Below are 14,134 nucleotides of genomic sequence, written 5' to 3'. Positions count from 1 at the left end.
TACATTTGGACATTTAAAAACTGAATTAATCCAAAAAAGTCCATTCATGAGACTTATAATTATATAACACTTATTCATCGTTGATGTGGCATTTTTTACTAATAAAGTATCCGGGCTATTCGTCCCGAGTGGGCGATAGCGATAACATCGAGACCACTTATAATATTGTGTTTGTTTATTGTTATTAGGTAGCTAACTTTGTTAATCGAGTGGGTTGCATCTTTACTAGTTTGTGCGTTAGGTATTTCGTATCTCAAAACTAAATCTGATTTTCAACAAAATATTGAAAAGGGACCGGGACTTATAGCAAAAATGAGTTACTCAAGTGGGGTGACAGACACGCATTTGAATAATTTTACGTCAAAATGTTGTTTGATTAGTTTAGTGACAATTCAACTAGACAGACGAGTCGATTGCTTGCATTAATGAAACGTCCCTGCCCTTTATACCCATTTTACCTATTCATTAATGGAATTAGCTTGACCTGCAGCCGTTCTGAAAACGAGGCCAGAATAAAAGCAAAATGGCGATAAGCGGTGTGTGAGTCAGCGTTGGTGGTATATCATATAATTTAATACTTGTATGTGTCATTCCTCATATTATAATCGCTTCTGAGACATGGACGTCCGAGAAACAGAGCTGGGGTTTTGTCCACAGAAAGAGATACCCTACAACAAATTGTTGCCATATAGTGACAAACTAGACGATGAATCGAACAGATTTCTCTCTGAAGTGAAGGCCAACTTGGGAATAGCTGTGCAACTTCGTGAGTTGAGGCCAGGTGTTTTACATTGGGCAACTCGATTATCAACGTAAGTATTATTATTAAACTAATGATGATGAATTTGATACAAGAAAGACATGTTCTAAAATTGTTATCAATGACTCGATCGCCTTGATTATGATATTTTGTTTTTATATTGTCACGTGATAAGGCATGTTTTTAAAGTTGCGATGAAATGTACATACAATGTATATTGCCGTGTTGTTTTTTAAACTATCATAACCACTGTTTTTCAAATTTACGTGACCTATGATTGGCAGATGGACTTTTCCAGAAAGTAATTCTCGAGGAAAATTGCATTGACACACTAAGGAATCAATGATTGTAAGAGTTGCTATTTTGCATCGTGGTGGATGGCTGCATGTTTGCTCAGGTTGTAATGAAATTAATCTTTTGTGACAATACTTGTGTTGTGGGGCTTTCACACAATACAAGCAAACAGGCTAACTGCTTTAAATTCTATGAGAACATGAAGGTATATTTTTTACCTATATGATCAGAAGAAAGGACAGTGTCTCTCTTCCTTTGGTCGCCATCGATAGCATATCAAAGTTTACATTAGCCTAAATTGTTTGAACACTTGGGCCACAAAATTCCATAACCTCGTCACTCATCATTGAATATTCAGAACAGAGATTTATAGAAGTGTAGAACACATTTCTCTGAATTACTTCACTTTTCTCAGTGCTGCTAACACGAAATGTAACCGATAGACTGTATAGGTGCAACCAGGGAGCTGTAACGATTACATTACAGCTTCCTGGTGTAACTCACTAAGAGTTCTGTCTTCTCACTTTTTCAGGTATATCCGACTCTATGGCCGCAAGTTTTCCAAGGAAGACCATTTGGTGTTTGTTAAATTAATGTACGAGTTGTTGACAATTCCAGATTTGGAATTCAGATTGATTCAGAAATTTGCACACACTCTGGTGACACTGTTGAAGTAAGTTATAATTTGATGTAGTGTGTGTAACTTTTGCAGTCTGATTTGACAAAAAAAAAAAGAAGAAATAACACTTTCAGAATATTATTCACAAGACAAAAAATGTCTCATAAATTTGTTGTGAAAAAATTACAACAAAATCAAATATGATCATAGATCCGTATTGGGAGGCTGTCACAGAAATGGAAGCCTCATGATGATGATGGTTAAATTGAAAGGCGACCATTTTGAATTTGAGGGGGAAGTTAATTATTGTTGTCCCATTTATGAACTTATTGAGTTGTGACAATTTGCATAAGAGTACAATCTCATCATGAGAATGCGAAATTGAAAAGTGGCCATTTTGGATTTTAGCTCTCTTGGTTTGGTGACTTGACTACGTCACATGCATGGTTACTGTAATTTTGTGTTGTATACATTTACATTGTATCATCTTCAATTACAGGAAAAAAGCACTTTTATCAAGAGATGATCTCATATTGCCATGGCGACCATTATACAAAGTGGTTGAGAGGGTTTACTATTCTCATTATGAACCTCTTGGTTTGGAATGGCTTCCTCCGTAAGTAGTTAACATGGACTGTTAAAACTTTTATTTTTGATCAGTGAGTTTATTCAGTATACACAAGCCATAAATCCGCCAAAAAATAAATACAGTACCTATAAGGAAATATCAATATATGACCAATATAATCAATGGATTATTGCATTGCTCCATTTCCTCAGCCTGAAAGATATGTTAATGATAAATTGAACATTTTATTTGGCACTATCCGTATGCTGGTTAATAATTAAATTTTAATCACAATTGTCATTGTTTGCCCAACATTGATTTTAGTATTGTCATGGCTTCTGAAAAATCATGCAAAATTCATCTTCAATGTAGTGGGATTTGCAAATTACACACATTCTCACAGGGCAATCAAAATTATGTCTGCACCCTGTTTTAATAACAAAATTGTTACTGGATCAACCCAACTGGGTCAGTGGCTTTCAGTGCTTATTTAAAACATACAATCTTTTAGGCAAATTTAATTCATTTCCCACTCAGTTAATTAAGCGTATTTAAAAGTTTTTGAAAACCTATTTACAGTGCAAAAAGTACAACATTTTTTAATTCTTGTGTTATTTGGGGACCCGTCTTCACATTAACTTGTTAATGAAACTAACAAAGAAGATTTAATGTTACCGGTAATACACATAGTCTACCCTCCACCAGGCATTTGAATCGTTAAGTGTCTCGTACACTCAGCTTAACACATGAATTTACATTTTTGTAAATATACATACAAGTATTGTTGCTACATTTTAATCAAAACATAGACTTGCTGTCGGGAAATTTGGGCAACACCCACACAGTGATATAAAAATGTTTTTATAGTCAATTCAATCTTCTCTCATATTCAAGTAGACTCAAGGTGAGCGTAAATATATTCAACTTTTAATTAGTTATATATAATAGATTCTAATAGAGTTATAGTGACCACAACAGTTCAAATGAAAAAAAAACCAGCAGGTCGTGCTGTTGACTCCGATGGCTAGCTTGTAAATTCACTGTTAGCACTGAACTGCACACCATACAGTCCAGTATATGCCGAGATAATGCAATCTAACTCTGTCAAAATAGAGTTTCCAAAGATATTCACTAATGACATCATCCTTCGTACACAAATCCAAAGGCTGGTGTTATGTGTTCTCATGGGGGTGCATGGATATTCTAGAGCCACAGTTCAGATTTGAAAATTAATAGCAATACTTCTCGTCATCGGAAAAACTTTGTTGGCGTGTATTTTCAGATGGTTCAATTCCAATCCTGATGATCTAGTTCAAGTACTTCTAATTACCAACGATTTTAAGCCAGTTGCAGATACAATTGATTCCTCAGCGTTACAATTATGATTCTCAAAATATTCAGTTGACAAAATTGTGTTGGTATCAAAAGTTAATACCAACTAACCTTAATATTGCCTTGTAAAAATCCTCACCTAAAGAAGGTCTTTGTTTTCTCATGAGATGTGAAATACATGTAATTTAATATTTTCCTGACAGCTAGTTTTTGTTTTGACTAAAATACAGTCATAGCTGTGATAACATTAAGAGCAACTTTCATAAATTCTGATAGTGTAACAAGATTTGGAACACTGTTGTGATTCAAAAAACTGTTTCATGACTTGTAAAACAAAGACAGACATGAAAAACAGGACATATGCTGGATTACATTTGGGTGAAAATAAATATCTATATGTATGAGGTTTGTTGCTTTTATCTCTTCTATCTTCTTCCAGAACCATTGACAATGTACTGAAAAATCTGATAAAGTGTGCCAGATTGTAAGTATTAAGATTTGTTGGTGTGTGTTTGACTCTACCCTGCCTATACAGGGTTTTTTTATCCTACAGCGCCCTCTTGTGGTCAGTTTGTTTTTCCTCAATCATCTATCAATGTTATGGCAGATGAGTATTAATATCCAATATTTTGCAGAATTAGGACTGTAGCATGTAGCAATAATATGAGGTTATTATGAGGATACCGAAAAGTATGCTCGAAGGACAGTACAGTGAAAGTATCGACTGACGCGCAGCAGAGGCCGATGTGGCGGCATACTTTCTGAGTGCATACTTTGAGGTATCCTAGTAATAACCTTATTATAATCTTTTCCTCCCAATAACACATCGTGGGAATGCCAAACTCCCAAAAAATGTTTAGAACAGAATCAACAAACTTCACATATATTGCATACCGTATTCAGCATCATTTTCCCATTCTATAGATACTTTCCTCTGGAGAGTACCCAAGAGATGTTGGATGAATGGCGGCCATTGCTGTGCCCGTTTGATGTCACCATGTCCAAGGGAGTCGGCTACATGGAAATGTTTCTACCAACTACATTACCTCCCGAGCATCATGATAAGGGATTCAGGTAAAACTTGATCGGTGTTATACACGTGGTTGCACCATGTGTCATAATTACTGATCAATAAAATACTACAGTATGTAAATGTTACTGTAGGGCTTTGCTAATTTCACTGATGGCAAATCAAGTCTGATAAACTTAAACCAAGTAAATATTTCTTTGTTTGTTATCAGTAAATTTTAACTCTGATAAAATCAACTACTTCATTTTAATATCACAAATCAAACAAAACTTGCTCTCCGGTGGGAGTGGGTTCAGGAGGTCAGTCAGTGCCGTCAAGCAGCGATTCATGATGTAGACACATGTGTATTATTATATCAACATCCATAGTGTCAAATCATAGTTATGTCACCTATAGTAGGAATGCTGTACTTTTGTACAAACAAAGAAAAATAATACTATATTCTGTATATTAAAGCGCTGCACATGTGCGACATTTGTGTTGATAAACATTGATTTTCCCACAATCCAATGCGCTCTTCGAATGGAAATCACAAATATGAGGTTTGAATTTGGCGCGACTTGCACTGAATACCGCCGGTGACTCCTTCAATACCTTCCAATCACCTAAAAATTATCTAATTAAAGCTTAGAAATGTCTCAGTTTGTACTCGTTGATCTGCGCAACAGTCAAAGTCGTAGTCTTTGTTTATATTCAACCCATATATCTCGAGCATGCGTGGCGCGACAACTATCGCTCTTTAATAATCTGATAATCTGATCACTTGTTCTTGTTGTATGTAGATTGTGGTTGGATGAGATGCTGAATCTATGGGATGCTACTCACAGTTCACCATCATGGGAAGTGGTAAGTGGGCTTCTGTTGTACGTTACTCATGTTTATAGTGTAGTCTTTTTAGTGACTGAATACTACTCCACCATCAATCATGTTATACTTTCGTAATTTCTTTTTATGACTGTGATGCTGACGATGTTTTATATTCACTGAGGGCAGTATCTGCCCTTTTTGGCTGAAAAATTCTTCTTGACAAAAATATTGTAAATTGGCTTTTGAGTGGACTATCAACCACTGGGGTAGAACCTCTGATGCTGTGAATGCAAAATATGTTAACAGAAGAAATGGAATCAGTAGATGCCTACTCATAAGTGCAAATACACAGAATTTATTTATTCTGCAGTAAATTGTACTCCTGGGCAATATAAAGATATTGACTTGGGGGAGGGGGGTGTCTAATTTTTGAGAAAAGGATGGATATATTTTAGTGAATATTTGCCTTATATCTTAAATTGTAAGCTGATGACACCGGCTAAATGTTGTCCTTATTTTTATTTATTAAGTTATTTAAAAAAATCTTTTCTTTAACATTGTGTTCTATGGAATTTTTCTGAAAAATAATAGAAATGCTTTCTCAAAATTCGTCACTATAACACACAAAAGAATGCTATTTCATGGTGTCATGTAAATGATTTTACATAATAAACCAATGAACATTGTCATACAATTTATGACCAACTTTCTCGAAAATTAAGAGTCTGCTTCTACCTCGAGTTCATTTAATTTTGTACAAGTGAACTTGTGTATTGAGCAGCATTGATGCCAGTGACCTTGTACATTACGTTATGATGTTCTTTCTTCTTTCATCGCAGTCTGTAGTTGAGTTATTTGCTAGAGTGGCGAATGATAACATCGGGTACATTGATTGGACGCCATATATACCAAAGGTATTTATATTTTTAAATACTTCCCCATATATTATTAAATGGTCTCTGTCATAATTCTTAACATAACAGTGTTAAAGCGTGTCATGCCAAGTTTCCTCTGTTTAATTTTGCTGAAGACATAAATTCATACAGAAATCGCATAAACTGTTTGTTCATTCATTTGTCCGCCAGCATTTGTAATGTCTTGTCCCTCCCTCCTGCTCTGAGTTCCCTAGAACATAACAAATATTTAGAAAGTAATATGATAAAATTATAATCATATTTAAATTATAATTCTTTGTAATTAATCATTGGATTTTTGTGTTTACTTTCAGATATTTACACGGATGTTGAGATGTTTCAATCTACCCGTTGGTACCAAAAAACTACAAGTTGGTAGAGCTTGTAACAGTTATCATATACCAACCATGTGTACTTTGATAATAGCCATGTTGGTGAGTTCAAATAGTGTGTAGCCTGACATATAAGCGGGAGTAGGCCCTCGTCGACTGAACGGCATCAGACCTCACTGACGCCTGACAGAATGGTGTATGTCTCGACAGCAAGATCAATACTGCGAATTCACAAAGTTCACGCCTTCTTGCAATGAATTCATTTATTTTGATGGTCATGGTAACACCGTCAATCAAAGCCATGTTTGCATTGTCGGCAAAAATCACATACTGTTTTCAATAAGATGATAAATATTGCAGTGAATGGTCACTCTTTGATGGTTGTCATTATCTGACGTTCCTGCAATTTCATTGATACCAACAAAAAATCGTTGGGCAAGTGAAAAACTACATCGTACTGCCAAGCGTGCGTTGGGTTTGGAGCACCGCGGAGGGCGCAACAAACCCGACCTTGTTAGGCTAAATAGTGTGTGGCAACTGTTGTATAAATAATTTTGCCTGCCCAAATTCTTGCCAGTATTTTTTCTGCCAGAATTTTGCTTTGATGCATTGCTATACTATTTGTGAACTTTATTTGTTTTCTGACAATGAGATTACCAATAAAATCCTATTATAAACCGCGGTTTATATTACAATATATCAAATAAAAAATTGGGATCAACAGCTCAAGTTCAGGGTGCGGTTTCTATTACGTATATATTGCAATCACTAAATGGGCATAGTCGTTTTTTCCCACATCACTTGCACAAAACAAACAATACACCGTACAATCTTTTGAATATAAGCGTACCTCCAATTTAGTTGTCAGGGAAGAGTGATAAGCGTCACGTCATAAAATAACTTCACATGAAAAAAATACTCAGTATATTTAATGTAATATGCATTTATTTTTTTTAATTTTCTTTGTAACGGAAAGTATATTCTGGCACGAGTTTCAAATAAAAACAAACATTAATGCATTGCTTAGTAGAAAATTATCATGGTACGGCACTAAAAAAGTACGGTACCGTGGGTGTATGGTAACGCAATCCGGCCATGCTTCGGCTCACAAGTGAATAACTTACTTGTTTTCGAAGTGTTTAAATTGTTGATTATTACTCAGTAGTGATTATAATAACCCACGAAAAATAAATTCGTTGAATTGTTATCAAATGCAAGTAAAATTCAACTTAGTTTCACCATAAGCGAATTATTTCTGTCACATGTAAACGATCGATACGACATGTACGATACGACATCCGCCATGTAGTTTGAATGCACACGAGACGTTACTTGACCAGATAGGTCAAAGTCGCTATTTAACCAATCAAAATGCTGATGGGTGCCCACGTGTTCACCTTAGTTCACCACCTTAGTTCATCTAAATATGTTAATGACAGGTCACCGACTTCATGGTGAATGAAACGCGGAAGTGATTTACCGATAATGTAGTGCAATCTTTTGGCTTTGATTTCCATGGGAAAACGACATAACTTTTTTTTTAAATCAAGAAATTAGTTGTTTTTGAAAGATAAACTGAGCATTGAAAAAGAATATAACAGTTTTTCGGTGATAACAGCTCATTGTCGAAAACTTGCAACACATGGACGTATTCATAAAGAGTATTGACGAAAGTTGTCGCAAGAACAAAAGCAGTTTCACTGCGTGTTTGACATCCTAACACTACTGAACAACAAAGAGGTGTGAATATTTTTAGGCACGTTGTCGAAACAAATGAATAGGATTAGGAACAATGTACCAGCTGGTTGAAACAAAGTCAGTCACGGTCTTGTTGAATTGCGGGTGCAGTTAGTAATAGGTACTTTTCATGTTTTCAATTTTTGTTGAGAACTCTTCAATACTGAAGCCGAAATCAGGGGTGCGGTTACTATTAGGTATGCGGTTTATAATAGGATTTTAACGGTAATACATTACAAGAATTACTGAAGGTACAAAATTTTATTATAAAAGTACCAATACATGCACAGCATTTATTTAATTGATTTCCACAGTCTATTATGTAACCATCCTGAATTCTCATTTGCTATTTATCTAGATTCTCAATGAGCAAGGTTGTTATAGTTACGCTATGTTTTATGATTGTTGTTTATCTTGCATCTTTCTCTGTTAATTCATACTTAATTCTATCGTTTTGAAATTACTAGATTTGTGTAAATGTTTACTTCTTTTTACATCATTATCATGCCTCCGTTTGTCAGCATGCAACAATGATGAATTAATATTGGTGAGAGGGTTGAATATTTTAGCAATAATCATAAATTGTTTATCTTTGATAGGGACCTGATGGTGTTTGTGAAGATCATTTAACTAGATTTATCCTAGCTTTAGAATCTTACTATCATCCATCAAATATGGGTAAATATACGGTGAGTGATATCTATAATAGATGCTGAATAAGTAGTCAAAAATACTGTAAATCATTAAAGAAGTTTAATAATTCATGTGTGTGGTAAACACCCACAGTGAAATTTTCACTGCTACAAAATATTGCAAAATTTGTAAATATTTTCCTTGCCCAAAATTGTTGTCGTGTTTATGCATCATTAATAACAGTATTCAATGATGTCATGTTAGTATACAAGCATTATTGTTTGCTTTATTTACAACTGAAATCTGATTAAAAATTGGAATGAATGCAAATAAATAAATAAATAAATAAATACAAATATGTTGCATTCTATTCTTTTTGGTGCCAGATTACGGTATTACGGTAGTAATTTTTTTTCTGCATTTTTAGATAAAACTTCAAGGCCTTCTGTATAAATTACCAGCAACTTTTGTCAGGAGAATTCACAGGTAAATTAATTACATAATATTCATTTTTAGTTTATCCGTACATCCGGTAATATGGTCATTGCAGCATGTCTTCCATGGTATCACTCTTGGTGGGGAATTTAGCTTTTTGTATTTGACGATCATGACTAGTTAAAAAAAAAAAGAGATTCCTTCTGAATATGCATCTGGTAGATCACCCTAGTCTTGATTTTATCGGCAATCAGCATTGTTGATGTTATAGTACATGTATATCATTTGTATGTCTATGTCGCAAGTAGTTCATTGCATTTGTAATAACACTCGTCAATACCAATCTTTGATTCATTACAGGGAGCGTTACAAGAAACCCTCTTGGATCCATACTATCCCGGATAGTCACAAACTCTCAGATAAAGCTATCACTACATTTGTCAATAGTATTATTCCTGCTGTCTTTCCTGCAATCTTCAGTAAGATCGGTCACATGGAGGCGGCGACGGCTCTCCAGCATATTGCGCTACTCAGGCCGGAGCTGGTCATACCACCGCTACTTGAAAAGTAAGTACAATGTTTGTCATTGTGCAGCTGTGCCTGTTTTGAATAATCTGTTATATGAATATATGTTGTAATGTTAAATGTATATTTAGTAAATTCCAAGAATAATTGATATTCAGTTTGTTCGTACCAATATCTTTGCTTATATCAATGTACAATGACATTAAAAGTCTTCTCTATATGGTTATGTCAAGACACGGAAACACATTCAGTCCTCCCTGGTTGGTAACTATGACAACGTCATTTAAAGACTTTGCATATAACAGTCCATAACAGTATTCACAGATTATTTAACACTCTGCAACTCATGTTGACTGAGCAATCTTTAGCTGCAAAAAATATGGTGCAGTATTTTGACAAAATTTTGTTCACTCTGTGAAAGATGGCTAAAATTGACTTGCAAACCACGTTCATGAGTTTGCCTGGCTCAACCCCATATCTGTATTTAGTAAAAAAATCTATCCCATCTTTGTATATCTGTTCTGTCTATTCCTCATCTCAGGACGTACACAGCATTGCAGACATTGACAGAACCCCATCAGCTGATTGCTACGTTAAGCTGTATAGTGGCCGTGTCAAGAACATTACTGAAAGGTGGTAAATGGGTGCCAGATGGTCCCACTCATCTAATGCCGCTACTACAGCTCACATTACCAGGAATTGATACCAATGATATAAGGAAATGCATGGTAAGCTGCATGTATTTGAACACAAATTTTAAACCATTGAAATCCATGTATAATGCTCTTTTTGTGTATATTGATACAATTCATTAAACCTGCTCACAAACTTGAATTTGATGATAGTCACCCACCAAATCTTGTACTACCCAGGCTTTTACACTACATGGATATTCATGCTGTTTTCTGCATGTTATACATTGGACACCAAGTGGTATAATAGACAGACTTCTCCCACATGTATTGTCACCCCCATTCTAGTGCTTCATACAGCAACATAGACCGCCTAAGCTGCTGATTGGTGCATGTCTTGAAATCAAACATGATTAAAACTTGCTCTTGATGTCAAATTAATACTGATGAACATGTTCAATATAATTAAAAGATTTTTCTCTCAATTTATTTTATTTATTTGTTTAAATTGCCATATGGCAAGTTCATTAAATATATTAAACAAAATCTATGAGTGCTGACTCAGTTTCAAACCTCAGAACACAGCTGCTAGTTAGGTATGAAAGTGCATATAACGCTCATTTGAACTGTTGCTCTGGTCATGGTCAGGGGGATTTGACAGAAAAAAAACGGCAAACCTTTATAGAAAATAGTTTGATCTAAATGCAATTAAGATTGGCATAGCAAAGCAGGCAACAACTTGGCTAGCAATGCTGCTAAAACAATAAGGCGATGACAGTAAAACATGGGGGAACTGAGTGAGCTAAGAAATATGCCTTTAAAGTATTATTACTTAAAGTTGATGTCAAAATGATTATGCAAAGGATTTTGATATTTCTATTTTCTAGGTGACTTTTCAAGTTATCTCTACCTTTGTTTCCTTGGTGCCGTTGGTGGACTGTTCCTCTGCTCTGTATCTGAGAGATGATCTGACAGAGATTGAAAGAGAGGTTTGCTCATCAACAGCTGGATTTGAAGAATTCATTCTTGTTTTCATGGATAGGTAAATACCTGCTCTATGTGATCGTTGACAAATGTCCACATTTTTTATCGCTACTAATATGCCTCATCCTAGTATTTTGATGACTTAAGCCACTAAAATCGATTCACGTGCATTTCTTGTTGGTTTTTTCAATATGGATGATTTTTTTCTCCTTCTCATGGCTTTGTAGGTGTTTTTCTTTGATTGAGAACAGCAATCCTGATCCAGCAACTAGACACCATGTAGACGGATCCAAGAATCAACATGAAAGTGTGATGGAGGTTGCAATAGCATCCACGTTTAGTTCTATATTTACTCAGAGTTCACCTCAGTTGTATGAGGTGTGTTCTTTCATCATTTGTATTTGTAATCCTCTCTAATCGCCCTACTGATTAAAAAAAAAAAAAATTTTTGTGCCCCTCCACTACATCTGTACATCTGGGAACTTTATGATTGTGCCGAGACTTTTATGGCATTACTAGTTTGTTTCGTTTAAAATACTACAAAGATTCATTAGTTACATGCTACAGAGTGGTAATTATCTTCAGCTATCAAGCTTATTTTTTTTTTGTTAATCTGAATACAACTTGTGGCTTTGTTACAGGTTGCACTAAATAAACTATTTAACTATGTATCTAGCCATGTATTTGATACTAAAATAGCTGGTAAAATGCTGGCAGATATATGCAGAGCCTCGGCAAGGGTAAGTAACAAAGTTTGTGGCCAACAATATGCAAATTGTTGTGTATTTATGAATAGGTAGCAGAAGATGTATATCTATATTTCATATATACTCTCATGACCATGGAGCACATGATTCTTAGTAGTGATGTTGAATGTGAAATGTGAACTGCTGTTTCTATCTAAACCCGATCATGCAATTATTAGTGAAAAAAGAGAATTCAAAGTTGATTTTGCAAAAATATTGTTGAGAAAAATAGTATTTCTGTTAGTTTTGATAACCAATAGTGATTGATCAACCAGCATGCGTACATGTGTTGCATACGACTTGTTTACCACTTCCGTGTCACTGAGAATGTTCTAGAACCATACTGTGTCTGGGTGGAATTTTTAGAAGTTGGTTGAATAGGTAATAGGACACTGTAGAAGGCAATAGAAGGTAATGGAACATTCTAGAAGTTTGTAGTAAGTTCCAGACTCATTATGTATGCTGATGTAATGGTCTATTTATAGACAGTGTGGGTATATACATGTATAGGGGAGTTGTTCAGCACTGGAATCAGATCGGAGATCTCGTTGAATTGTATTGGAGTTTAAGTATCTAGTTATTGGAGTAGTGGAGTTTTACCGCATTATTGTACTTGATGTTTGCAGAGTATAATAATACCAGTACCAGTTGAAACCTCATCTGTTGGCTCCGTGTTCGTATTTTATCATCGCCGCCAGGGAAGTCTTTCTGTTACTGTTGCCATTTTGGTATTTGAACCATCACACCTGTACTATACCAATTACGGTAATATTACGTTGCGTGTGACAACATGTCACATCTAATTGGCATAAATTAGCATATGATTCATAAGCGTAATCCTGTAAAATCATATTTTCTGTCGATTTGACGCTCAAACTTGGTCGTGGTCTTTAGTTTGTGAATAATACTAGCCCATGCTCTACGAACAAGTGATATCAGATAATAACCACATACGGTAATACACTAGTATGGATAACAGAAAATCGTTCGTGATATTCTTCAAGTGGGGCTGGTATTTGTAAAACACATTCTATAATGAACTTGTCTTTTTCTTTGTATACGTTATTATAGGTGAATCCCGAATTAGCGTTGAAGAAGTTTGTACCACATTGTATCCATGTAATCCTGTCACATACCGCATCAGGTGAAGCCAGCAATGATCACGAGTTAGATAATGAATTGCTTTTCAATTTACAAATATTATCTGAAGTAAGTTTGGTTTTGTGCTTAAAACTTTATAGGGGCATAGACTGCAACAGGAGGATTGGTGTTAATTGTTTCTGTTTCAAATCAGCACTTGCTACTGCATGATGCAGACCAAGGTCTATATTGATGTAATCTTTGTAATTAAAAATTCTTTTCTTGTCGTTAAGGTCGTCAGGTGTCCTAGTGCAAGCCTTCTTAAATACAGCGATCAGCTGATTGAAGTATTACATGCGGCCTTACATTTGACTTCTAAAGATGGCTACGAGCTGGGCGGTGCTATTCTGAAGCATATCTTAAGGTCGATGACCTTGTTTTATCCCAAGGAGTATTGTAGTGTAGCAGGTGGTTTTGGTAAACCAGTCACAGAGTATCTAGCTGTCAGGGTGAGTTGGATTAATATGGTTTGTTTAATATTGGTACTAATTGGGTTGTAAATTGTTGAATTTCTACACATATTATTTAGCTTTTCTGAGGCTAACAATTATTATGTATCCCCATTAGTTAGGTAGTTCACCAAGTAGCTGAACAAGTTGGATAGTAGTTAGTTTCTTTGAAGCCTTTAGCATGTCAAGTAATGAAA

At 35.2% G+C, this 14,134-nt stretch overlaps 1 protein-coding gene across 1 annotated transcript in view; it reads left to right on the top strand.

The window, feature by feature from the left end:
* Window positions 1-517: 517 nt before the first annotated feature.
* LOC100373169 (proteasome activator complex subunit 4-like) overlaps window positions 518-14,134 on the top strand; it is a 47,034-nt gene continuing 33,417 nt past the window's right edge. The window contains exons 1-17 of the mRNA XM_085492427.1: window positions 518-812; window positions 1,587-1,727; window positions 2,173-2,289; window positions 4,013-4,057; window positions 4,498-4,647; window positions 5,386-5,449; window positions 6,250-6,324; window positions 6,639-6,758; window positions 8,993-9,082; window positions 9,454-9,512; window positions 9,822-10,028; window positions 10,528-10,714; window positions 11,506-11,660; window positions 11,830-11,980; window positions 12,244-12,342; window positions 13,420-13,557; window positions 13,722-13,937. Coding sequence (XP_085348553.1) covers window positions 619-812; window positions 1,587-1,727; window positions 2,173-2,289; window positions 4,013-4,057; window positions 4,498-4,647; window positions 5,386-5,449; window positions 6,250-6,324; window positions 6,639-6,758; window positions 8,993-9,082; window positions 9,454-9,512; window positions 9,822-10,028; window positions 10,528-10,714; window positions 11,506-11,660; window positions 11,830-11,980; window positions 12,244-12,342; window positions 13,420-13,557; window positions 13,722-13,937 — 2,208 coding nt within the window. The 5' untranslated portion in view covers window positions 518-618. The remainder of the gene's footprint in view (window positions 813-1,586; window positions 1,728-2,172; window positions 2,290-4,012; window positions 4,058-4,497; window positions 4,648-5,385; window positions 5,450-6,249; window positions 6,325-6,638; window positions 6,759-8,992; window positions 9,083-9,453; window positions 9,513-9,821; window positions 10,029-10,527; window positions 10,715-11,505; window positions 11,661-11,829; window positions 11,981-12,243; window positions 12,343-13,419; window positions 13,558-13,721; window positions 13,938-14,134) is intronic.

Source organism: Saccoglossus kowalevskii, chromosome 2 (assembly GCF_978046115.1).
Source record: "Saccoglossus kowalevskii chromosome 2, keSacKowa6.1, whole genome shotgun sequence".
NCBI classification, from domain to species: Eukaryota; Metazoa; Hemichordata; class Enteropneusta; family Harrimaniidae; genus Saccoglossus; species Saccoglossus kowalevskii.
This window is presented reverse-complemented; position numbering and strand designations above follow the sequence as displayed.